Here is a 25,191-nt window from a genome sequence, read left to right on the forward strand (position 1 = left end):
TGCCGCCTGGGGAAGGGTATGGCAAAATCCTCAAACCACCTCCAGCCAGCAAGTGCAACACTCGGGCAGGCTTCCAGTGCAAGGATTTATTTTCAAACACCGTGCAGTTAAATACAGTGCAAAAAAGAGGATTTACACAAAGGGGGGAGACAGCAAAGCCATTCAGACCAGGGAACGCGCATTTCTTCCCAAATAATACCGAGCTGTTATGACAAAAGTCCTGACACAGGTGCTTCCCTGCTCCAGGCGATTCCCTGTCTGAGCTCCCACCCAGGAGCTCTCACCCATCTTCTCAGTCCCTGGTACGTGCAACTTTACTTTTCCATCAGGCACCCCTGGTTAAGCCAAAGCAGATGGGAACCGTTTTGCCTACTGAAGGTCTGAATAAAAAACATCTTCTGTGCATGAACACCCATTAGATGTGTGGGGCTGATGGCCAGCCAAACACGGTGCCCTTTGTGACGTGCTCTCCGTGAGCCACCACGGTGCCCTTTGTGACGTGCCCGTTGCGACGGTGATGGGACAGAGCGGGAGCGAGAGGCTGGCGCAGACGCCTGAGCGCAGCCCACGTTGCTCCCCACTGCCCGAGCAGCTCCGCAGCGCCGAGACATTTCTCTCAACCTTAGCCGTTCCTCACGCCTATCCTTTTGTCCGCCAAGGATGGAGGAGGAATACACTGGACACATGAAGTCTATCCAGGCCTTCCTGCAGAGCTCAGCGAAGGTGACCGCAGCCGTTTCCAGGGCAGCAGTGCCCGAGTCTCCTGATGGGGCCAGTGGCTCTGCTGCCAGGCGGCTGGGGGCTGCTGGCTGGGCAGAGCTGCTCCCCCAGGCCTCCTGCACAGCACCGCAGCCCCAGAGCTCCAGTCCCGCTGGCCACGTGCCCCCCTTCTCACGCTGCCTTTTTGTGTCTCTGCCCCCCGGCTGCCCAGGAGGAGGCTGAGAAGGTGGAATTCCTGCGGGCCGTCTCCAGCCTCTGCAGAGCTCCCCGGGACCAGGGCTTCTTAGAGAAACTAAAGGAGTTCTGTGAGCAGTACGAGGTGGTAGAGAACATCAAGGTGAGGGGACACGCGGCTGGCCCGGGGAAGGGGGCAAGCTGCCAGGCGCCAGCACACTGTGAGGACACACAGGGCCCGTGCAGGGGGAGGGCAGGGACCAGCGTGCGCAGGCAGACGCTGAGGGGACGCGGGTGCCGCTGAGCAGCCCTGGCAGCAGGGCCACGCTGGGGGCCAGTGCTGGGCTTGGGGGCAGAGGGTGTCTGCCAGCCCTGCTGCCTGGGGCCGGCTCTGCCGGCACTGGGTGCTGGCGGCTGCCAGGTCCCATCACGGTTGTGTTTTGCAGGCGCTGGTGGAGGATGAGCCCATGGAGCACCTGGACACAGCGGTGCGGCAGCAAGCCATGCTGACCCTCGCCCAGATGAGGTGCGTGCCCAGCCCCTGGTTTGGCAGACACTTCTGCACAGCCCGTAGCCCTGGGCCTGCCCACGGGCATCTCCCATCCAGGCGGAGTCCAGTGGTGCCCTCAGAGGGCCTGCTCTTTGCACTGCTCGTGCCTTGCGGAGAGGCGCAGGGGAGAGCAGAGGGATCCTGCGGGTCCCCACCACATCTCGCGTGCTCCCGAAAGCGGGAGGCGGGAGGCTGTGCCTGCCAGGACCGTCCTTTGGCCTGGGCCACGTCAAGGACGGAGGAGGCACCTCCTGGCAGGGCTCCCTGCACACCAGGGCTCCGTCCCTCTTGGGGATCTCTGCTCCAGGGGTCTGTGTCCAGCTGCTCCAGGCAGGAAGGAAGCGCTCCCAGCGCCCACGTCTGACAGGTGTCTCTCTCTCTGTTTTTAGCAACGTGGAGATGCTATTGAAGAGCGAGAAGGAAAGCCTTTTAAACTCTTGCTTTAGGAAGGTCTTCTTTCTTCCCCCCATCACTACCAAGCAGGGCCAAGACAGCTTTCTCTACTCGAAGGTAAGTGCTGTTGGGCTGCCAGGGGCACTCAGAGCTGCTCCCTGGCTGGCACGTGCTGAACCACAGCCAGCGATCCACGGCACGACAGGGTCTCGGCTTTACTTTCCCACCCTTGTCCCTTCATCTCCTTCTCGTGGGCCTTGCCATGTCCAGTGCCTCTGGGCTGGCTCCTCTGCCCCCTGCAGCTTGCCTGCTCCAAGGTGTCCCTTGGCCACCCACAGGTGGCAGGGGTGTCCTCCCCGTGGCGTGGGGGGTTAGATCCATCCCCGGGGAGAGAGGGACTGCAGAAAGACTGACGTGACCTTTTTCCTCCTTGCAGACCCTGGATGCCATGGACATCCTGCTGGAGAGCTTTGTGCTCAGCTCCCCGGGCTCCAGGGCCGTGTGGAGAATCTTGCAGGTGCGGCACTGGCAGAGAGCAGGGTTCGCAGGGGCTGTTCCTCACCCAGGAGGGATGGCAGTGTCCGCTCTGGAGTGGACGGTGTCCTCCCACGCCATGCACACAGCACGCTGCAGGGAGGGTGCTCAGCTCCCTCAGGGCACCCAGACATGGCCCACCGTGCTCTTCCAGGAGCCTCGTGTCCCCTGGCTGCAGTCAACGTCGCTTCCCCTCTGCAGCCTCCTCCCGCGCCATGGCAAAGCCTGGCCCGTGGCACTTGTGGGCCAGCTCCATCCCCAGAGCTTTCCTCGCACCAAAGCAGCGGGAGGCGCTGAGCCCTCTCCTCAGGCACCGCAGCAGTGGCAGCGGGTGCTGCTCTTCTGCCCATGCCTCGCAGTCCCTCCTGCTTTTCTGCCCAGGTCTGACCGGGGCAGAGACCCACTGGGACCTGCCTGTCCTGCACAGGGAGCCCAGCCCTGAAGCTCGGCACTCCTGACTTCTCAGGGAGCCCTGCGCCCATTCCCCTGTTGCAGTATCACCGCCCCCCGCAGGGTGCTGCCCAAAAGCCCCGCCTTCATGGAGAGGGAACACAGGCCTGTGTTTCCGGGGAGGGCACGGAAAGAAGGAGACTCTACCTTGGGGTGGCATCTGCCTCCCTTCAGGGCCACAAGGACTGCCCGAGTCCAGCCGGGACCTGAGCAGTGCTGCTGCCGCTGCTGGCACAGGCACCAGCGCCCAGGGCACAGCAGCAATTTCTCTCCTTCCAGATGCTGCTGCCCTTCACCGACATCAAGCATGCAACTGTGTGTGAACGGGCTGTGGCGAGGATCGGCAAGCTGGCCGATCTGATGGCCAGCTCTTCCTCAGTGCAGGTAAGGAGGCCTGCACCCTCCAGCCAGGCTGTCTCCCATTCCCTGCCCACCGTGGGCAGCAGCCTGCAGCTCGAGATGCCTGAGGCGTTCAGCATGGCTCTGCCCTGGGCAAGGGTCTCGGCTTCTCTTTCTCCCATGGCTTTCCCTCCCCAGTGCCCTTTCTGCCAGGAGCCACCTTGGCCCCCAGTCCTGTGCAGGACAGCACTGCCCAAGGAGCACGGCGGGAGGCCAGGCCTGGCAGCTCTCCCTGCGCTGCTGCCCAGCTCGCTGCTCTGGGAGGGCCCTGCACAACTCTGACCCTCCAGGATCCTTCCCTGGGGCAGAGTCTCAGGTTCAGGGCTTTTGTTCAGCTGCTGCCCCTCAGCCCTTCTACCTGTCCTGCCTCCCTTGCCCAGATCTGGAACTTGCTTGGACATGACGACAGCTCTTCCCATCACGGCATTATCGGTGACCGCTTCCTGGGACAGCTGCTGGGATGTCTCATTGTTTGCTCCACTAGCAAGATCTGGAACATCCAGAAGGAGGCTTGGGATGCTCTTCAGCACCTCTTTGGATTCATCCAGCAGAAAAAACGTAAGAGAAGCTTTGTTGGGCTGCCTTCCTCCACACACAGACATCTGCTCATAGTCCATGACAGCTTGCCATCTTCCCCCACCTCCTCTGCCCGTCACAGCTGCTTCCACAGCACCCCAGCTATCGTTTTGCTGCAGAAGCCGAGTGCTCAACACAAGCCCAGCACTGCTCTTTGCTGCTCTACTTTGCACTCTTCACAGGACCTCTCAGAACCCAGCAGTTCCACGGTCCTCATAGCCAAAGCTGTCATTGATGGCAATCGGTGCTGTGTCCTAATGACTCTTCCATGATCCCCTCCTGTTTAGGCACGACGTCACCAGAGGATGACGCAGAGCATCCCCAGGGTGGAGGGAAAAGGAAAGCTGGGAAACCCTCCTTTCTTTCTGTGTCCAGCACGAGGAGCATTGCACAGGTGAGCTTCTTCCCTGCTGGGCCTTTGCTCTGGGGCAGCAGAAGACTGGTGCAAGCAATGGGATCCGGAACCAGCGGGCTCGGCATGGTCTCACTGTCCCTGGTCAGAGGGTTGCCGCTGTTCTGGAGCAGGGACTCCAGAGGGCTGCGCTCCAGTGTCCCAGCAGCAGCTCCAGCCTTCGTGGCCACCAGGAAGCCCTGCTTCTCTGCAGGGCCAGCACACCGTGCCCACGACCCCAACCCTCCCTCACCGTGGGGCCCGCTCTTCTCATGCTCTGCCCCGCAGCGACTGCAGCCCCTGCTGCCAGGTTTCCTGCGGGTACTCTCGCCAGAGCTGCTCTCACTGCTCAGCTGAGCAGCACTCTCAGGGCACTCAGCGTAACACACTGTCTTCCCTGCCTTCCTCCCTCCTGAAGGCATTTGGGGAATACCTCCACCCTCAGGATAAGACAGTCATCGTCCTCAGGGCCATAGGGGCCATGACAGACTCCTGCGTATGTGACAAGGAGGAGCTGATCAGCATCCTGAACGTGGCCATGACAGAACCTGCCTCCTGGCTGACAGAGGTAAGCAGCCTGTGGCTGCCCTGTCCTCCAGCCCTTCCAGGCACTCTTCCTCTCTGCATCCCACCTCCCCTCACCCAGGTGCCTCAGGCACCTTGAAGCCATTTCATGCCAGTGGAGTAGGATGGCAATGCCGGGTGTTTCAGCGGCAGCTGAGGAAATGGCTGCGGTCCTCTGGCAGCACCACCCTCACCCGTGTGCCCTGCAGGTGCCGATGGTCTCGAGCTCCATCTGGAAGTACCTGCCAGACATCAGCGGAGCATCAGCCCGGCGCAGCCTGAACTTGCTGCTTCTAAGCATGGCGGAGCAGAACCCCAGGGAGATGATCCTGAGCCTTATGGGTATCTCTCCAGCATGTGATAGGTACTGAGCCCCACAGCCCTCGTGGCTTTGTTCCGTGTGGGGAGTGGGACCTGGGGGCCCACAGAAAACTACAGGACACCCCAGAGGAGCTGGGCCCTGTACCCCATCGCTCTCTCCAGCCCTGCTGGCTCGGCCAGCCCTGCAGTAGCCAATGCTGGCCAAGCCAGACCCGAGCCCCGCCACGAGGTTCCTCCCTGTCCCACGGGCAACAGTTTCAGCCCCCTCCTGCCTGCCCAGGCTGGGACCCGGGCACGCCCACTGGGGGGTCAGGAAGGGCCAGGCCTGCAGGACAGCCTGGCTGCTGCAGGACTGGCCCGGGCACCGCGTGGTGGCCAAGGCAGCCCTGCTGACAGAGTGCTCTGTGTCTGCAGAGTTGCTCTGGCCATGTGGGAAGAGCTGCTGTCCCAGCCCCTCATCCTGGAGAAGGTTTTGAGGGAGCTGAGCAGCAACCTCCAGCAGCAGCAGTCACCTTCGACATTCAGATCCCACACAGTGGAGGCCTGCATACAGCTCTTGATTGTGAGTAACCAGAGCAGGCCTTGCTCATGCTCAGGGCTGTGCCTGCCTCTCCACAAACACAGGCACAGCCCTCTCCCCTGCCATCTGCCCCCAAACAGTCACCTCCTCTGGGACACAGGGACACAGCCTGTTAGGGCCAGCCCAGCACCAGGCTCCCCTGTGCCAGCCACACAGGGCCATGCCACACCGCTTGGGTGCAGGTGCACAAAGTCCCCGTCTGCCCAGGCAGTGCTCTGCTTGCACAGGCAGAGCTGGCACAGACAAGCGTGTGGTGTGTGGCGGGTGTCCCCCAGCACGGGCTCTCTGTCCCCAGGGCCCTTGCCCTGAGCTGCCAGTGGGACCCAGGAGCTGCACAGAGCGGGGAGCCCTGCAGGCTCGGCCAGTGTCTCACTGCCGTCTTTGTTTCAGCTGCTGGCCTCCAGCGATGTGACACCAGAAGAGTTTGCTGGGGTGTACAATACGGGGAGCTTCCCGTGGTGTCAACGTGCGGGGCCGTTCTCGCTGACGCTCACAGGCCTCTTCACGTTGTCACAGTCACCTGACACAGTGAGTAGGGCATAGTCAAGGGAAGCCGAGTTGGCATCCTGGGGCTGGGCAGTGGGTGACGCGGTGGCTTGACCAGGGCTGGGACTCGGGAGCTGGGCTGATGGCTCCAATTGCCCTCCAAGTCCCCTCAGAGGCCCCGATCCCCTCAGTGCACAACGGGCACGGCAGCCAGGAGGCTGCTGCAGGGATTCCCGTGCCACCTCCCAGGCAGCCAGGCGGGAGGCTGGTGCTTAATGGCCGGAGCGTCTTGGCCTGGGTGGTCTTTCGCCAGTTCACGTAAAAGGAATTCTGCGCTTCGTGCAGGCAAGGAAAATACTGGTCCTGCTGCCAGAACTGAGGGAGGCCCTGTGGAGTGCAAACACAGCCATCAGGATGAAGGCCCTGCTCATTTTCAGAAATGTGGTTGGTCATTTGAAGAAGGCCAGTTCCACCGCTCTGCAGCTGGCCGAGGAGCTCCTGCCACTGTTTGATGACGTAAGGCTGCTATGGAAGCCTGATCCCCACTGATAGGCCCTTTGCAAGGACAAGTGCCCGTCAGCAGAGCCTGGCAGCAGCACTTGGCTGGGGCTGTGCCCCTCCTCATACCCATGCGCTCTCCTGGGGATGGCTTCTGGGCTCTGCAGCCCAGCCCAGCCCAGCTTCTCCCCGACTTGCTGATGGCTCTGGGAGACCTGAGCCCAATCCTCTCAGCCACGCTGACGCCCTTGCTCAGGGAGCTGCTGCTACTGAAGTCCTCCTGTCCTCCTCCTTACCAGGTGTCCAGGCAGGTGCGAGAGCTCTCCATCTGCCTCTTCAAAGAAATAGTACAGATGGCGGATTGGAAGCACAAGCAGCAGATGCGGAAGAAGGTGCGCAAGAGCCTGGTCCCACTCGTGTTGCACATGAGTGATGAGATCGAGAGCGTGGCCAAGGTACAGATTGCAGACCTGAGCAGTGGTGCAGTGAAGGGCGTGCTGAGCCTGCGGGGGCGGGGGGGGGGGGGGAGGCTGGGCATCAGGGAGGGCAGGAGAAGCTGGCAGAGACATTTCCCACACCTGCCCTACATGGTCCAGCAGGGCTCAGCAGCAGCCCATGAATACCAGGTCCCCAGAGGCTTCACAGCTGACCCCTGCAGGGGCCCTAGCTTTGGGCCCCAAGCCCTCTCCACAATCTCCCCAGTCCTTGTTTCTCTCTGCAGGCGTCTTATGAAGCCCTCTGTGTAGCTGCGAAGGTGCTCAAATGGAAACAGCTCAGTCACCGCATGCGGGTATTGGAGAGAGAGAGAACTGTGGAGTGCTTGGTGAGGACAAGTCCCAGGCTGGACACTGGACACGGGTGCCCCTCTCGCCTCCCCGCCCTCAGGATGTTGAAGAGGATCCATCTGGGCCCTGGCAACGGCACAGAGGGCTCTCAGGAACTCCTGATCCACTCTGCCCTCGGCTGCCTCTGAACCTCAGCCCCACAGGGCTCCTGGCTGGGAGACGCAAACGGACTGAGGAGCAAGGCAGGGGTGTGGGGTGCCGGGAGGAGGGTTACGCCCGGGTGACTGGGGAGGGTCTGTGTCAGCCCTGTGCCCTTTTTCTCTCTCCAGCTGGAACACGACCGGAGCAGGGCTGAAGAATACGTGTTTCAAATCCTGCCTTATCTGCAGCACGCTCAGGTCACCGTGCGAACGGCAGCCCTGAGGTTCATCGGTGAGCCGCAGCCCCTGGGGTCCCTCTTATGACAGCCTGGCCCCAGTCCCATCTGCTGCACTGGCAGCGAGGAACAGCCCTGTGGCTGCCAGAGCACCAGCTGCCCCGTACAGGGCCTGTGCAGCCAGGGGCTCTGTGCTTCCCCCTCCTACCCCTGCCCACACAGCAGGGCTCGGCGGCACCTTGCTCAGTGCCACCTCCCCTCGCGTCCTGTCCTTCGCTGGGGTCACCCTGCTGAGGGGAGGAAGGGGTGCAGCCAAACCGGCAGAGCTGGGGCCACGATACCAGGAGTGTGCTGGGCAGCAGCAGGTCTGACGGAGCTCTCTGCACAGGGCTGGCTGGGAAGCATCTGGAGAACAGCAGCAAGGACACGCTGCAGGAGATCTACGAAGGTGCGCAGGGGCAGTGCTGTGTGTGACGGGGCTGAGGGGGCAGGGGACAGAGCCTGGGCAGCGTGCTGCCATGCCCTGTCCTGCTCCGGGGAACATCTTGGGGGCATTTGCTGCAATCCTGAGCAGCAGCTTCCAGGTGATCCATTTGTCCGCCTGCACCTCCTGGCCAGGGAAAGGGATGGTTGGGGTGGCATGGTCCGGAAGGGATGCCTGCGGGTCTCTGCAGATCGGGGGCTTTCAGCTCTGCTCTTTCCTTCTGGCGCAGCCCTCTACAATTCAAGCAAAGATGAGGAATCCGAGGTCTCCTCCCTGGCAGTTCAGACCATGGACATGCTGAGAATTTCGTGGACACGGCCAAGACCGAGATGGACCCTGTGGGCGCTGTGCTGCTGTCTCTGAAAAGCCAGGCAGCAGTGAAGCCCTGCCCAAGGAAATGTGTCTTTTTGATCAAAACTCCAACCACCATTCCACGGCCACGGTGTCCTTCACACGCAGAGCAGAAAGGCCGGTCAGGAGCTGCCGGGCAGTGGCTGTGCCCAAGTCCCTGGCACCTGCCCAGCCACGGTCACTGGGGGCACCGCCGCCAGCGTGCACAGAAGTCAGGGTGATGCAGCAAGGCCACGGGTGTTGACAAGGCTTTTGCACAGGGGATTTTTCTGAAAATACAGATTGCAAATAAATTTAGAAGCAGGCACAGCAAGGCTTCCATGGAAAAAGAGCACCACAGCTGTGGTTCGCAGGACCGCGAGTCTTGGCAGTCTTGACTAACCTCTTAAGTGCCATCCAATTACTGCACATGTGTTTGGCAACTGCTATAGCAATAGCAAAGAATTACATGGTCAAATGGCACTCATCAGAAATTACATGTCACAGACCACTGTAATGCATTTAAGAAAAAACATCTAAAAGGGAAAACGGCATTGCCTGCTGCAGGAGCAAACCCTCTTGAGAGCCATAAGGGACAACAAAAGGGATCCAAGTAATGAGGGAAACTTAGTTCAGAGAAGAAAATAGGGAAAAGGGGATGATGCAGGGGGAGGAAGGATGGGCAGCAAGACCACAGCTGCTGGTATGCTGCAGACCTTCTACTGTCAGCTCTCCGCAGCACACGTCACTCAGTGCAAGACCTGTGTAGAGCAGTGGAAAACGGAACACCACCTCTCCCTCCCCCAAGAACAGCCAGCATGCCCTCACACTTACAAAGAAACAAGTGAATACAAAAGGAACCTTCAAAAAAGCATCTTCCTTATAATGCCGCCGCCACCACCACAGTCACTACCGCAGAGGAGAAGCTGTCTTGCCTGAAGCTCTTCAAAGGGATTCTCTTCTCCCAGCCCAGCACATTCTGCTTTCTGTGCACTTAATTCCTTCCACAGAGGGACATACGAAGAAGAATGGCTTTGTAAGAGCTCTGCCAAAGTCTGGGCTGAGTGATGCAGAGCAGCAACATTGACTCTACACTCAAACCACCTCCAGCCAGCAAGTGCAACACTCGGGCAGGCTTCCAGTGCAAGGATTTATTTTCAAACACGGTGCAGTTAAATACAGTGCAAAAAAGAGGATTTACACAAAGGGGGGAGACAGCAAAGCCATTCAGACCAGGGAACGCGCATTTCTTCCCTAACAATACCGAGCTGTTATGACAAAAGTCCTGACACAGGTGCTTCCCTGCTCCAGGCGATTCCCTGTCTGAGCTCCCACCCAGGAGCTCTCACCCATCTTCTCAGTCCCTGGTACGTGCAACTTTACTTTTCCATCAGGCACCCCTGGTTAAGCCAAAGCAGATGGGAACCGTTTTGCCTACTGAAGGTCTGAATAAAAAAAAATCTTTGTTTAACCTACTGCTGTGCATGTGGGGTTTAGCTCTGCGGGGGTGATGGTTAGCCAAACATGACAGAAATAAGACAACTACACAATTCAGGACAGGGAAAGACAGAGAGAGGAATAGTACCAAATGTCTGTACTTGTCATTATTTGGAAACAGCAAACACCCGTGCCGAACGCAGCGGGGTGGGGGGGGAGTGGGCATAGTGTCAATTTGGGGGAATCTGATCTAGGAGGAGTCTGTCTGAACTGGCAATGACGTCTACCACACAAGGGTTTATTGGTGAGCAAATGAAGATTTGAAAGCAACTGAAAATGGGAAATCAGAAATCAGATCGTGAGGTACAAAAACCCCTAATAGCCACATACACATGCTTCTGATTCCAAGAACCAGACATCAAGGGACATACTGTATTATTATTTACTGTATTAAAATGCACAAATGTGTGTATATATATATATAGATGTATATGTAAAATGCTTGTGTCTCCATTTTCAATAGCAATAGCAGGATGGAAAGCTTCCCCTAATCAATTTCCATTTCAATTTTATGAAGCTACTCAGTACCAAAATCAAGTTAAGAGCCACTCAGCATCACAGCAACTAAGACTGCAATCCAATACATAAATCTAACAAGCTCCAAGATGATTTTTTCCTAGTGTATCTACATTAAAGCAAAATTTCTCATGGGGAATCTGGTTTATCAATACCTCTCCAATAAATAGCTCAAATTAAGCTGGTAACTGAATTGCCCAAAAGAGCTGCCCCCCACGGTTAGAACAGCAATATGGGAGAGTCCCAAGGTCTGGAGTGCCACAGCTCTACCAGGAACACGGATTGCTTTGCACCTTAGCCAGACTTTGACTTTGCCAAAGAGTCTTTTTTTTTTCCAAAAGCTGGGGAAAGCATGCAGAGCTGTCTGCTTTGGCCAGCTCAGTCTTCAGGAGGTACCCTCTTGCTCCATCATAGCTCTATACTTTCTTTTGAAAAAGCCACACTGGAAAAATAAATAAAAAAATAAAAGATCTTATTAAGTCTTTGTATATGAAATAATTTCTGCTTTTTCTTAAAACAATGTAAAACAAAAATTGCAAGGGTCGCAGTAAGTGAAATGAGTGAATGCAGGACGCAACCCAGGTATGTCTTCTGGCAGAGCTGCAAGCCTGAAGCCTACATTGTTCATAACTCTTCAGAACACCAATAATAAACCCTTTGTAAGGTGCAAATATTCTGCAAAGCACTTCAAAACGGGACTCAAGAGGGTTTACTGCAATGCTCAGAGCAGCTCAAAATGGTTTCACAGCACTAAGAGGCAGATGTCCTTCAGCGCACAGTTGAAAATATCGCTTTCATAGGTCTTAAAAAAGTTAAAACATCTAACAAAAAGTTTTCTGGTTTGTTGTGTATGCATTAACGATACCCACCTTCCAGAGGAGCAGAATAATGAACACCAGCACGAAAAGTCCACCAAAGCAGCTTCTTATAATAATAGGCAAGGGATCAAACACTTCGTCTTTCAGGAAGATAAGAGTAATCTGGAACAGAATCAAGACCAACTTAGCATTCACTGAAGCCCAGTTATTTTTTCTTGGTTAGCTTTTAACTGAGAAAGCTATATAGCTTGAGCTAGTGCTTCATCTTTAAGCTATGCTAGAGGGAGCGTCTCTCCATCTACATATGTAGTTTGTGATACACTATGAAAGAAGTTTTTTTCATTGCAAGCCTAGCCAAGGGAGTTAAATTTACTGAGTCTTCTTTATAAGCTTACAGTAATCACAGTAGCCACCAGTGGCAGTCTTTCAGATTAAAGAAGAATATGTCTTCACTAGGGGAAGAGAAAGAATACTGATGTTGGAATCCTTGAGAGGACAGGAGGCTTTTGTTTTAGCCACTAGTGTCAGATACAGAAAGTTCGACACAGAGCCCTAAAAATACTTCTGATACGCACTAGCAAATATTCTCCCTCAGCTTTTATCCTATAGTCAAAACCTGATTTCACTGAATTCCGTGGCACAACAGATGTTTGCTTCAAAAGGTCCTGAATTTAACTTTGGGAACTGGATTGGTTCTCTAGATTCAGCAAAAACATCTTTGTTTCACACTTGCTCGTGCTCCAAAGACCAAGCTGCCGACATGATGCTCTGATACCTCAGCATTATGATTCTCTTCTTCCAGGCCCAGATACAGTTCTTTGTTGAAGGTGATTTTCCCAGGGACCAGCAAAGCACTTCCACTTTTTAAGAACTATGGAAAAAGAAATAAAGGCAACAAAATATCAGTTGCTTTTTGGTCCTTTCAGAAAAAAAACGGGTTGCAATAGTAAACCCTCCTTGACACTGTAAGAACCACCCTGTGCAGTGCTGCCACCAAGCTGTTTCTTATGTGTATGAGCTCGCGTGTAACTCGCCTATGAGGAGCTGCCTGGAGCCGTGGAAGCTGGCAGGCGGCACTGCAAGAATCATTTCACAAGGAGCAGTTCCTAAAGGGGAGCAAGGGGATCAGGCTCCTCTTCTGAGTGCCTCCTGGGAGACACCGCCGTGAGTAAAACACCCCCTCTTGCTCTGCAGGGCCAGAAAACAGCATCTCAGGTGGAAATTCAACACCACTGTGGTACAAAGACACCCGCTCCCTGGACCTCTGAGAGGTAACAGATTTTAGCAATAAAGGCATTACTAAGGATTTGATGAGACTTGTTATTCTTTGATTCAGGGTTCAGTAATAAACCTCTGCTTGCAGCATGCTCCCTGCTCACCGCCATTCCATTTTAGTCATAACTGAATTTTTGAAATTTGCTATCGATCATGTGCCCTGCATCAATAATAAGTTGAGATGTAAAGTGTTTGGTTAATGGGTGGACTTGGTGACCTTAAACATATTTAAACATAAACGACACCAACCTAAACAATTCTGTGAATAAAGGTCTGGGCTGACCTCAGAGCAGCCTCCCAGTACCTAAAGAAGCTGACAATAAACCTTAAGAGGGACTTCTGACAAGGGCATGTAGGGATAGGACAAGAGAGAATAGCTTTGAACTGACAGAGGGAAGACTTAGATTAGGTATTAGTAAGAAGTTTTTCCCTGTGAGGGTGCTGAGGCGCTAGCACAGGGTGCCCAGAGAAGCTGTGGCTGCCCCATCCCTGGCAGTGCTCAAGGCCAGGTTGGACACAGGCGCTTGGAGCAAGCTGCTCCAGTGGAAGGGGTCCCTGCCTGTGGCAGGGGTCGGAACTGGAGGAACTTTAATGTCCCTTCCAACCCAAACCATTCCATGATTCCATGAATAAAGGCAGCAAAGCAATCTTTTGCATATATACCTGGTGTGCACGGCTTAAAGACAGTTCTGCTATCACGGTAATGTTGTCGCCATCACTTTGGAGAGAGCAGTGCACGCTCTGATACTGCACATCCCGAATGCCCTGCAATACAACGGAGCGGCTCAGCCCCCGGCTGCCACGGTGGACCCGCAGCTGCGTGGCTCTGCCTGGAGAGCAGGGGTCGGGGCCAGCAGGGCTCACCTGGGGGTCCGCGCCGCCGCTCTCCCCCCGCGGTCCCGGCTCCCCGCTGACCGCGCACACCGTCGCCTCCTGAAACAACACCCTGACAGCGGAGGGGGCGGGGCCTGGCGGGGGCTCCTCCCCCCGAGGCGGGGGCTCCTCCCCCGAGGGGGGCGGGGCCTGGCGGGGGCTCCTCCCCCCCAGGCGGGGCGGGGCCTGGCGGGGGCTCCTCCCCCCGAGGCGGGGCGGGGTCGCCCCGTCCTCTCGCCCCTTCCGCCCAGATCTCGCGATATCTCATTTGAACCGGAGGCGGGCGGGTGCCGCGGTGTGTGTCCGGCAGGGCCCGGCCGCCGCTATGCCGGTGCAGTTCCGCCTGCTCCGCACCTACTCGCGCCGCGGCGGTCGCCTCCGCCCGGTGCCGCTGCCCGACCGCTGGATTTCGCCGCCTCAGGACCGCAAGCGGTTCTTCAGCTCCACCTCCGCCGGCTCCAGCGCCGCTTCAGCCAGCTCCAGCGCTCTCTCCACCCATTCGGACGACCCCGACTTCTCGCCGCCCGACAAGCGCTCCCCGCAGCCGCTGGGTAAGCGCCCCGCCTTCCCTTGGCGCTTGCGGAGCCGCCGCACCGGGGCCGCGAGCAAGGAGAACCGGGCGCCGGGGCCGCCGGACATCGCCTCCTCTCCGCCATCACCGCCCCCGTCCCCGCGCGGCGCCTCCCGCCGCCGCCAGGGGCCGCCCTGCGGGGCAAGGCGCCCCCTGCTGTGCAGCACCCCGCAGTGGCCGCAGCCGCGCTTGCGCTCTCGCCGCCGCCGGGCCCCTCCGGCCGGGCTGGGCAGCCCCGCGGAGGGCGGCTCGGGGCTGTGCGGCGGCCTCCGGCTCTGCTCCGGGCCGCGGGAGCAGCGCGGTGCCTGGGCCGGCAGCCCCCCGGGCGCGCCGGAGCTGTCTCGTGGGCTCTCGGAGCAGCTCTCGCTGTTGCCGGGGGTTGACAGCGGCAGGCGGGACGCAGCCGGACGGTCCCGTTCCAGAGGCACAGGCGGGAGCCCTGAGCCAGGCCCCGCGGCGCAAGGGTCCCCCGGGGCTCTGAGGCTGTTGGTGCAGGATCCCCGCCGGGAGCAGTCTCCCTTGTCCTCCCAGACAGCCACAGCAGCACTGTCTCCTGTTAACAGCCACCGACAACACTCTACCCCGTATGATGGCGATGCCACTTCTAATGAGCCATCTGATATCCTAAGTAGAGCTTCAACAAAAGGAACCTCGAGTTGTCAGAGTAGCAGAGCTGAGAAGTACCAGCTTATGCCAGTGGTGGTTCTGGACCCGCAAGAAGTGTCAGTGTGGCTGGCAAGCGTGAAACAAAACAAAAAGGGAGATACTCAGCTTGCCTGGCAGCAGCCAGCCTCTCCTTTGGGCTTTCAAGGACCCTTAGAGAATAAACATAAATCCACCAGAGTTGTTTCTGGAGAGGCCAGTACCTGTAGGAAAGCTTGCATCAGTGGCTTTAGTGCCAGCCGCTGGGGGATGCCAATAAGGCTTGGTCCAAAAAGGCTCAAAAACAAGAGACAGCATCAGCCTAAGAACTCCCTTTCCAGACCACAGATGAGGCAAAAAGGAGTGAAAAGGGGTGTGCTAGAGATGTCTTTAGACGTAAGTGGCAATGACTACTCACTCCTCAACAGCTCCTATTCCTGGGGTAGGGTTCAAGCATCTTTCTCCTTCCATAAGAAGAAGAAAGTTACCATGGATGACAGTTCCTGCAACAGCATCCTTTGCACCCCTTCCATGAAATCCTACCTCTCAGAGCACCAAGCAATGCTATCTGCTGGTAAGGCTCAGTGCTGTATTTGGTCTGCTTCCTCCATGGCCCTGCTGGCTCCTATGAACTCCTCTTCTGTTCTGGAACTAATGCTTACAGATGCAGAGAAGGTGTTTGGGGAATGCCAGCAGGAAGGGCCTATTACTTTTGAGGAATGCATTCCTCTAGATAAGATGAAAGATTGCAAGAAAATTGGAGAAGGGGTGTTTGGAGAGGTCTTCCAGGTTGGCAGCGAGAGAGGACCTGTGGCCTTAAAAATAATTCCCATTGAGGGGACTGAAAGAGTAAATGGAGAATCTCAGAAGAGCTTTGGAGAGATTCTGCCTGAGATAATAATATCAAAAGAACTCAGTCTTCTATCTGAAGAGTCTGTGAATAGAACTGTTGGGTTCATCAGCTTGTATTCTGTGCACTGTGTTCAAGGGGCTTATCCTAAGTATCTCCTGGAAGCCTGGGACAAATACCATGAAGTAATAGGATCAGAAAATGATCGGCCAGACCTTTATGGGGACAAGCAGCTATTCATGGTACTGGAGTTTGAATTTGGGGGCAGTGACTTGGAGAATATGAGAAACAGGTTAAATTCAGTGGCAACAGCGAAAAGCATTTTGCACCAGGTCACTGCTTCCCTGGCTGTGGCAGAACAGGAACTGTACTTCGAGCACAGGGACTTGCACTGGGGGAACGTGCTGGTAAAGAAAACTAATGTCAAGGAGCTGAGTTATGTGTTGAATGGGACAACACACACAATCCCCACAGCAGGGATTCATGTCAACATCATTGATTACACCTTGTCTCGGCTGGAGAAGGATGGGTTAACTGTGTTTTGCGACCTTTCCACTGATGAAGAACTGTTTCAAGGCACAGGGGACTACCAGTTTGATATCTACAGGCAAATGAAAGTGGAGAACTCCAACAGGTGGTCTGACTATCATCCACACAGCAATGTCCTCTGGCTGCACTACTTGTCAGATAAACTTTTGCAAGGTGTGTGCTACAAGAAAAAGGAAAAAACTTCTGCCCTGAGGAAAATAAAGCAGCAGCTCAAGAACTTCCACAGGGAAGTACTGAACTTTGAGTCTGCCAATGAAGTTTTACAAAACAGCAGCCTCTTCTACTGAGCAAGGGAGCACAGTGTTTCCAAGAACTGAGTTACTAATGCTGCCTTTCTCTTCTGGTGCTTTTATGTATGATCTTTTTAAATGTGGGCACAAGGAAGTGTTATGATGGGTTGCCAATGTGTACAATATGCTGTAAAAAATGTCTAAAAAACCACCCAAAATTGTTCTGCTCTCACATATTTCCGTATGTCCTTTTTTTGAGGGGTGATGTTTGAGATTGCAAGACAGGTTTCTTGTGGCTCAAGTCATGGTTTTAGTTCTACAGATATTTTTCTTACCTTTTCAGTCTTAGATTTTTTAAAGTTCTTGCCTTACTCTTGTCTTCCTTACTTTTTTTTTCTTTTTTTTAAGGAAAAAACAAACAAAAAAAGGAAAAAAAAAACCCACCAAAAAACCAAACCAAAACCAGTTCTGGGCAGTGAGGACAAAGGTAAATGGTAAATGGTGTTAGGCCAGTTGGGGACAGAGAGGGGAAACCCCACATTTTGACTTAGTTTTAACACTGAACTTTTGTTCAGTTTGGCAAAGTTTGTACCTGGAATGATGTTGCAAAATGTAAATATGTAAAGGTTTGGTAGCGTAGGTTTTAAAAACACTCGGAGGGTATCCCCCCCTTAAGCACTAATGAAGAGATATTTGCTTATGAAAAATATAGGAGAAGATACCTGTGTTCCTGATGCATTTTTGATTGTCATTATGTTGTGACCTTGTATATTTATGGGAACCCAAATCTGTAACTTGATGGTAGCATTAAAGCGATTTTCTCCATTTATCTACAGAAGAAAATGCACAAAGTAGTAAGTGTTCTTCAGTCCTGACTGGAGGTGGATCAGATGACCTTAATTTGAAGCTATACTTACGTTAAATCTGAATTCTTTGTTTTCAAGTAGTCCTTCACTAACATTCACATACACTGAAGAAACTGGTCTAAAGAGAATGATAAATCAAGCTGAGTGGAAAGTGAATTAGAGTGTTAAAAATTAATACACCTAATGACCCATATGCACTAAGTGTAATGAAGAGCTACCATCATCAGATTTGCTGTAACTGGAATGCTGTCTATGCAGTTTGTCTGTATGTATGTGTATATATGCAGTCTGTCAATCAGATGCATCTCTGAACTCATCTTGAAGTCTACTTTTTACAAGCTAAGCAGTTGGACACCTGAGGCACCCCCTGCCTATGACAGAGCTTTATTGTTTTGTCTTCCAGGCTCTACTTTTGCTGTCTAGTACCACAGAAAGTGACTTGACAACCTGCAGTGCTTGAAATTATTAAGATGGAAATTGCATTGGAAACATACCAGGCATCCTCTAAATCCTTGTGCCTTTAATTGACTAAAGGAATAAAATATAATTGAATCTTCTTAAAACTAACTTACCTGGTAAGGACTGCAGTGAACGCATATCTGACATCAAGGATGTGTTCTTCAGTCAGAATGGTGCTATTTTCATTTATGCTTAAAAAAAGGGATGAAGCCGCTTCATTATCTGCCTGCCTTGGTCCTTAATTTCTATGGTTTGAGAATTGTTAATATTGGCTGTACAAGAGGGATGGAAACAGTGATGATGTGGTACAGGAGTGTTGGAGTAGCCCTTTATCACTATAATTACTACAGATTTTGAAAGCTGTCATTGCCTTGAAACGTTTCCCCACAAACCAATGCTCATCTGTGCTTTTATTAATCAAAATTTAAAGCCTCTACCCCTCACAAAACTGGACATTAAATTAATATAGAACCCTTTGGCTTCAACTGTGCTTGCAAGGAAGCACAGCTGCCAGAGATGAGTTCTCGTTTCCTTTTTAAAGATTCTCTGTTTAAAAAATGCTGCGTACCAGTCAGTCCCCATATATTTTAAAGGTAGGGAGGTGACAAGAAAGGAATCTGAATGGTAACTTCCACCCATTAGATAGCCCCTAATCAAGAAAAATGCCTTAAACCTGTGTTTTCTTCCCCATCATTTGGAGTGAAAGCTTTTCTTGGAACAGAGCTGGATTATGTATTTTAATTATCTGTTCTTTCTGCTAAGGTGGGAGGATGCTAGAGCACACAAGCTTTTAAATACATACTACGCTTAAGGACCTTAAAGGGTGCTCCATCTTTCACTGAAATAATGAAGTATGAACAAAGTTAAGATTTTCATAAGGGAAGGAAAAATTTTTCACATAGGTTGAAAAGTATAGTTTTGTGACTGATAAATAGTATGGACACTAGGTAGGAATTCTGATATACCCTTTCCAGTTCATCATGTATTGTGTGGTGGAAATAGCAACACTCACTTTGTGATATTCACGGTGATTGAAGACTTATTTTGGAATATGCTTTCCTCTAGTTGCCAAATCACTGAAAAATCTGCCTATTTTGAAGGAAAAGAAAGACAATGAAATATCAATTACCCTGTAAATACTCTTTAACTCTCCAGGGTACTGTTAAAAAATGAGGGCTAATGTATTTTCTGCTCACAGTTTCCTTCTGGAGAAATCAGACATTAAATAAAGTGTAGGAATATGAAGGCTGTCTCTTACCTTCAGAAAATGCATACCAGCCATAAGCTGAATTAGAAAGAACGGCAGCTCTAGTCTATTTGTAGAGATAGAGAATGCAAGAGCAGCTACTCAAAGTATCATTTAGAGGTACGGAAAAAGTGAAAGAATGAAATCATGATCTCTACTTACAGTTGTCTTCTCGAACACTGGATACCCAATTCTGCAGCTACAGGATAAGACTGCAGAAGTTAATGGTACTGGTTGGCCACAGTGAACAGCAGGAGAGGATGGCTGCCAACAGAACAGGAATGCTCTTTAATGTTGAATAAAAACAGACTGGGAATTTCAACTCAGTCTGTGCCTGCTCCCATAAAATGAATTAAGTACAAATAGCCCAATAAAAGCTTGGGAGTATTAAATCAGATAAATGCAGTACTCAGTCCTAACAGCTGAAAAGCTCCTTGCCTTCCCTGTAACTCACATAAAGTTTTATTTAGGTAGTAAATTAATAGTAGTCTAAGCTGAGTTTTCTTTAATCAGTCTGCTGCTAGCTGAAGAGTTGTTCTATAATCTTACCTCAAATGTCACCTTCTTAAAATGCAGCGTTCTGGGATAATTCAAGACCATAGTTGTCATGTACGAGTCATCTCCACTGTTCATTAGTGAAACCTTCATGCTCACTTCTTTAGTGTAGCCCACCACTAATTGCTTTCTAGAAGCAGACAGAAAAATGAGATCACATGTAATTTCTAAGGGTTGTTATTAATAAGAGGCCTGACTGTTCTGATAATTACTCCCTCCAGTTGCTTTCACACCCAGGATAATGCAATAGCCTAATTAATTATTCAATATTCTTCAGGGTGTGTAGGAAAATGCTTCCTTCTTAATTTCGAAGGCAGTTACTTTATGTAACATTTTATAATATGTTTTACATCAAGACAGATTTCAAACATTGTTCTGCTTGACTGGCTTTTCAGTGAATCTCCAGGGTAAATTTTTACAGTGCAGTAAAGCTACCATTTTGTCTAAGGCTGTGTGAGCTGAGGAGCTATCTGTTGTAGTGCTGTGCTGTGCATCAGCCTACAACAGTGTCACATGTTCACAATTAAAAATCAGAATTGTGATTTTATGATGACCAGAGTTGCTGAAACCTTGGTCTGTCCTCTAAAATTTCCTAGAACAGCCCAGCAACACCCATGGAGGTGTGAAGTTACAACACTGTGAATGTGATGCTAGGGAAAGGATGAACTGAATGGAAAGCAATGTAAAAAGTAGGACAGCAGATCTTGCCTGAGAATTTAAGGAAAACATCTTAAGTACAACGATGCCACTTTGTATGAATGATAAATGCAAAATCTGGATAATGCAATAACTATGACTCACTGAATCTGAGTTGTCAAAGTTAACTGAGCAGCACAGATGGTCTTGTTGCAGTCCTTCTTGTAAGGCAACTGAAACCAAACACAGAGCAAGTTAAACAGCCCTAATTTTTCTAAGGTAGCAGATTCAGAATATCTACATATAAACGTACATCCTCTGACAACCAAAATTCCGATGACCTCCATCAAGAAGCTGGAAAAAAAAGACTCTCCAGCACTAAATCACTGATGATGTTTTGTAATTCAGCTCCCAGGACAAGGTTCATTAGCTATAGCATGAAAAGTCTTCACTGGGGTCAAGGTCTTGTTAAAGAAATGCCACTTGTTCACCTGTGGATTGCTACAGGGCAATAATATTAATCTATTTTCCAGAGATTATATGTTTTCCTTGAATAAATATGTTCATATGCTGTGCCATTTTACAGCCGCGCTATTCTGTTTACTTTCTTCAGCAATAGTTTTATTCAGCAAGAAAAATCTGTCTGTGGCTGATGTTTCTGAAGAATTTCAATGAGAATTAATAATTGGATGCTGTGTGCATAAGCACTAAGCAATGCTGACTAACAGTCCAGAATCTCACGAATTATTAGGAAATTAATGTACCATCAGCATCACAATCCCTAACAGCACTGTAACTATAGTAAGTAGTGTTCATTATTGCTCAGCGCTAAATGTTTTCCTAACATTTCTGTCCTCTGCTTTATGGGCAGCTGATACAATATTGAGTAATGGTAAAAATGCTTATTATGTAGCAAAAAGCTGCCTCTTTACAGAGCTTTATACAATTTGTTCACAAGCTGTGATTTGGATTTCAGAGAAACTGTGAAAAAGAGCCAGATCTGCTTGTAGGAATGCAGCTACTAAAGGGCAAGAGAGGAGACAGAATATCAAACTTAACTTTCAGGTTATTAGAAGTTTGCTGCCTCCTAAATATTGATTTGAAACAAACAACTAAAACTAAAAATTATAAATACAATTTGAATGTGTTTTAAAATTAGAAAGTTAATTAAGAATTAAGTAGAATTTAAAATTGTACATTAGGCAATCGTATAGTTCTTGCTACCAAATACACCATTCAAATAACAAGCCTTAATATAAGTTTCAATGGAGAGCTCAGTATCTGAGAAATACTTCACAAAATACACAGACCACGTGCCTTCACAAGGAGCATCTAATCTCATTTTATACAGAGGCACAAGTGGTCAAAAATACAGAGAAAGTCAAAAGTGGTCAAAAGTAAAGCAAGACAGAAAGCTCTTTACTACTGTTTTGGTTTTTTACCTGAAAATGCATTTCTGATGGCTGGTATCTATCCAGCACAGGGACAGCAAACTCCATGGGATCATTTTTGTTCAAGACCTCATGTTTAACTCTCAGAAACACACTGGAAAAACAGTCAAAGTCACATGGCTACAAGAAAGGAAAAACAAGAAGTTGAAAAAATATCTGGGTATTAAAATGCAGAAGTGTTCACATGTCATCTCTGTTTCAGCTTCTGTTGTATTTAGGGACCTTCTAGCTCAGACGCTTTCTTTGGGCCCCTGTGTTTAATAGGTATCAGTGGAACATAAGCCTATCAAATGTTTTCTTGCATAACTTTAGACATTTGGCTCCCATAACATCCCCTGGATAATGTGTTCAGTGATTCAGTTATGCATTGTGGAAAAGAGTTTCCTTACGTTTGCTTTAATTCTGCACAGCTCCATGCCTCTCCTACAATTCTACATCATCAGCTGTAAAACGTGCTCAGCAAGTCTAACACTGGGAGAACCCAACCCACTGTGTATTTTTACATTTCAAGACTCATCATCACGCAGATTCTGTTATGAAATCCTACCCTCTCAACCCTTCTTTCTGTAGGAAGTCTGACCAACATCACCTACCAGTGGGTAAAGCTGCAGTTCAGAGCACCTGTGCTCGCTGACCAACAGCTTCCCACTTGTTGTGGTGTTCTGGTCTTCAAACTGTACTCTCCTCTTTGCCATTTTCACATCTAAGTCCACCGTGTAGAAAATGTACAACTGCGAAAACTCTGCAAGATTTTAAAAATCCTGTTAGATGTACCAGAAATTGTCCTCGGTGCCAAGTTTCCGAGGACAGTTGTAGGACTGTAGATTTCAATCTGATCACAATTCCCATTCATTACCTTGTTGAGACATTGGTAGAGCTGAGATTGCATCAAAACATAGTTCTGCTGTAACAAGGCTGTTATTTTGGAAAATGAGGATTCTGTCAGGGTTGAATCTCATGCTGGTGAGAAAGTGGACAACTGGTCTCGAGCTGGTCAGTGAAGAACACATAAGGAACAGAAACAAATAGAAGTCTCTGAACCAAAACATTACAGGAAAAACGTTTGAAGAAAGCCTGGCAGCACGAGTAAGAACTGCTCAGTATTTCCATGGTATTTCACCTGGACCAGGCTGCTTATTTACAGAAGCTCCAGTTTCTGCTGGGAATGTTCAGAACACACAAAATCCCAAGAGTCTGAAGGAACAGGCAGCCAAAATACACCAGTATGGCTAGTTTCAGAACTAAACGTGCTGTTTATGTTTCCATTAGGTAAACACATTATCTAGGGGTTCAAATCCTCTATCTATAATTTGTTTTCAAACATAAAATGCAAGAACAAAATCAAATCTGTCTGCCATGTCTTACTCTTTGTGAACTGCACAGGTCACTCAGTTCATAGAATCACAGAATCATAGAATAGTTAGGGTTGGAAAGGACTTTAAGATCATCTAGTTCCAAACCCCTGCCGTGGGCAGGGACACCACACTAAACCATCCCACCCAAGGCTTTGTCCAACCTGGCCTTGAACACAGCCCGGGATGGAGCATTCACAGCCTCCCTGGGCAACCCATTTCAGTGCTTCGGCACCCTTACAGTAAAGAACTTCCTCATAGCCAATCTAAACTTCCCCTGTTTAGGTTTTAACCTGTTACCAGTTACCAGATGTCTGATTGAAAATGAGGTATGTAAATGCAATATAATGTATGTAATGTAAAGAAATGATCTTTTTTGTCTAAATGACTTACATTATCAGTACTGAACTGCAGACATCAAGGTCTCCTTAGACCTAGATCTGTGTTAATCATTTCATGTTCACTATCTCATCCTTGTTCAAAGCTTTACACATACAAAGGGAAAAGCCTTTGCAACTTGAGCTAAAGGCTTTACATTTTATATGATTTCTAGGACTGGGAAATATTTTTTATGTCCCTCTGGCACTGAGTTAAAAATAGTCATTACACTGCTTGGAACACAGACTCTAAATTTGTCTTTGAAGCGTTTCCTCAGCACACTAAAAAATAGAACTTACTACCTACCGTAGCACAATCACATTCTCCAGTGATCCTACTGTGATATCTTGGAGACCATCATTAGTGAAATCAAAGCCACCGTCAATGGATTGTCCAAAATACTGGAGTCCTGAAGAAATTTCAGAGGCTTTTACTCTCTAAAAGGGGGAAACATAAACGAATATAAGTCATGAACTCTCTCCTGTCCTTGAGAAAAAGCACTTCTTTTCAGGAGGCTGCTGTGAGGAGGGTTTTGTAACATTCTAGAGATGCAAAATACTGACTCTGAGTGGCCTGTAAAGGACAGGCAGGCTTGCAAAAGGTTCTACTGTTCTATAGCCAGCACCTGAACCCAGCTCCTGTGCCTGAGCAGACAGGTGAGTAATTACAGTTAAGGAGCAGCTCTGCTGCAGAAACCCATTGAGTCACATAAACCATCTGACATCTGCAGATTTCTCACCCATAAATGCAAATGACATGTGGAAGTCCATCTTCCTAGCCTCATGCTACAAAATCACAAGCTTCTCCCTCTCAAGCTGTACTGGAGCCAATTCCCAACAAGACACATACTTGAGAAAAAGAGCTCTTGATCTTGTCTTTATCCCCATTAAAGATGTAAATGCTGCCAAAAGAGGAAGAGTTTGAAAGATGATCTTCAAGGGGCGCTCCAACTGCAATATCCTCATATCCATCCCCATTGATGTCTCCAATGCTGGCCACAGTAAACCCAAACCTTGCAAAAGGAGAGGTCACCTGCACATTTAAGTGTTCTTTCAAAGTGAATGATCCAGTCTGAAAAACGTCCAAGAAGGAAATCCATTTATAGCAAATGTAGCATCAGTAGCTCTTACATAAAAAAGAAATAATCTTACTGCACACTGATATTTTTCTGCACATTAATAATTCTTAAAGGTGAACAATGAAGTCCTAAACAATGTATTAAGTTCAAGATACCAGCTAATTCTTGGCACAGAAGATTGATCCTTCTGCCTTGAGAGCATACAGATTCTCACACAGAAGCAGTGTCTCTGGACAGCCCTACTCAAGCAGACACACTGAAGCCCTGTCTTTTCTTAAATCAGTAGCAGATTGAGTTGATCCCGGGCTTGTTCCATAACGGAAAGCATCCCATCTCCTCTGCCCTATTACAGGAATAAGCCACAAGAGGGTGCACGTTATTTGAATTCTGTCATGCCCGGACTGTTCTTTTCTGCTTCCCGTACATGCCCTGAGCCAATTTCAGCACAGCACCAAAGTTTTCTGCTGGTCTACTGTTAAAGTTCACATCTCATTCGAAATGACACAGTTAACTTATATCCTGTATATTAGGTAACAGATCCTGTAGTAAGGCTCACAAAACATTTTGTTTTCCACAAGTCCCAGAAAGCAAAGTTTTAGAAGCTACCCATGAACATGTTTATTGCAAGCATCACAAGGAACACTGCTTGGCAGAGCAAGGTCTGCACCAACAAATTGCCTTTGTAAGGGCTAAAGACACAATATCATCACACTGTCATAAGCGTATACCTTAGGCACA

At 50.3% G+C, this 25,191-nt stretch overlaps 3 protein-coding genes across 7 annotated transcripts in view; 2 read left to right on the forward strand and 1 right to left on the reverse strand.

Annotated features, from left to right (window-relative positions):
• Positions 1-647: 647 nt before the first annotated feature.
• LOC136022132 (maestro heat-like repeat-containing protein family member 7) lies at positions 648-7,885 on the forward strand. Its single transcript, XM_065695067.1, has 16 exons — positions 648-723; positions 932-1,057; positions 1,341-1,420; positions 1,834-1,954; positions 2,274-2,354; positions 3,101-3,205; positions 3,601-3,778; positions 4,084-4,190; positions 4,606-4,755; positions 4,961-5,115; positions 5,487-5,634; positions 6,043-6,180; positions 6,484-6,654; positions 6,936-7,091; positions 7,358-7,459; positions 7,751-7,885. The coding sequence occupies exons 1-16, from the start codon at positions 661-663 to the stop codon at positions 7,883-7,885; spliced, it is 2,016 nt and encodes a 671-aa protein (XP_065551139.1). The 5' UTR covers positions 648-660.
• Positions 7,886-9,742: 1,857 nt separating this feature from the next.
• Positions 9,743-25,191, reverse strand: part of ITGAE (integrin subunit alpha E) — a 30,359-nt gene continuing 14,910 nt past the window's right edge. For both annotated transcript variants that reach the window (XM_065694712.1, XM_065694713.1), the window contains 17 exons: positions 24,225-24,446; positions 23,682-23,812; positions 22,502-22,635; positions 22,239-22,387; positions 21,637-21,765; positions 20,360-20,427; positions 19,553-19,688; positions 19,166-19,267; positions 18,770-18,846; positions 17,871-17,948; positions 17,350-17,416; positions 17,155-17,262; positions 13,582-13,650; positions 13,381-13,482; positions 12,218-12,313; positions 11,494-11,604; positions 9,743-11,066 (listed from right to left, as the gene is read on the reverse strand). In XM_065694712.1, coding sequence (XP_065550784.1) covers positions 11,010-11,066; positions 11,494-11,604; positions 12,218-12,313; positions 13,381-13,482; positions 13,582-13,650; positions 17,155-17,262; positions 17,350-17,416; positions 17,871-17,948; positions 18,770-18,846; positions 19,166-19,267; positions 19,553-19,688; positions 20,360-20,427; positions 21,637-21,765; positions 22,239-22,387; positions 22,502-22,635; positions 23,682-23,812; positions 24,225-24,446 — 1,836 coding nt within the window. In that variant the 3' untranslated portion in view covers positions 9,743-11,009. The remainder of the gene's footprint in view (positions 11,067-11,493; positions 11,605-12,217; positions 12,314-13,380; positions 13,483-13,581; positions 13,651-17,154; positions 17,263-17,349; positions 17,417-17,870; positions 17,949-18,769; positions 18,847-19,165; positions 19,268-19,552; positions 19,689-20,359; positions 20,428-21,636; positions 21,766-22,238; positions 22,388-22,501; positions 22,636-23,681; positions 23,813-24,224; positions 24,447-25,191) is intronic.
• HASPIN (histone H3 associated protein kinase) lies at positions 13,875-17,865 on the forward strand. 4 transcript variants are annotated; one of them, XM_065694724.1, is made up of 3 exons: positions 13,900-14,141; positions 16,841-16,919; positions 17,702-17,865. In XM_065694724.1, exons 1-2 carry the CDS (start codon positions 13,916-13,918, stop codon positions 16,909-16,911), a joined length of 297 nt encoding a protein of 98 aa, XP_065550796.1. In that variant the 5' UTR covers positions 13,900-13,915; the 3' UTR covers positions 16,912-16,919; positions 17,702-17,865. The 4 variants fall into 4 exon arrangements, with proteins under 4 accessions (XP_065550794.1, XP_065550796.1, XP_065550795.1 ...); XM_065694723.1 differs by having other exon boundaries at positions 16,841-17,865; XM_065694725.1 differs by lacking the exon at positions 16,841-16,919.

Source organism: Lathamus discolor, chromosome 14 (assembly GCF_037157495.1).
Source record: "Lathamus discolor isolate bLatDis1 chromosome 14, bLatDis1.hap1, whole genome shotgun sequence".
Lineage (NCBI taxonomy): Eukaryota > Metazoa > Chordata > Aves > Psittaciformes > Psittacidae > Lathamus > Lathamus discolor.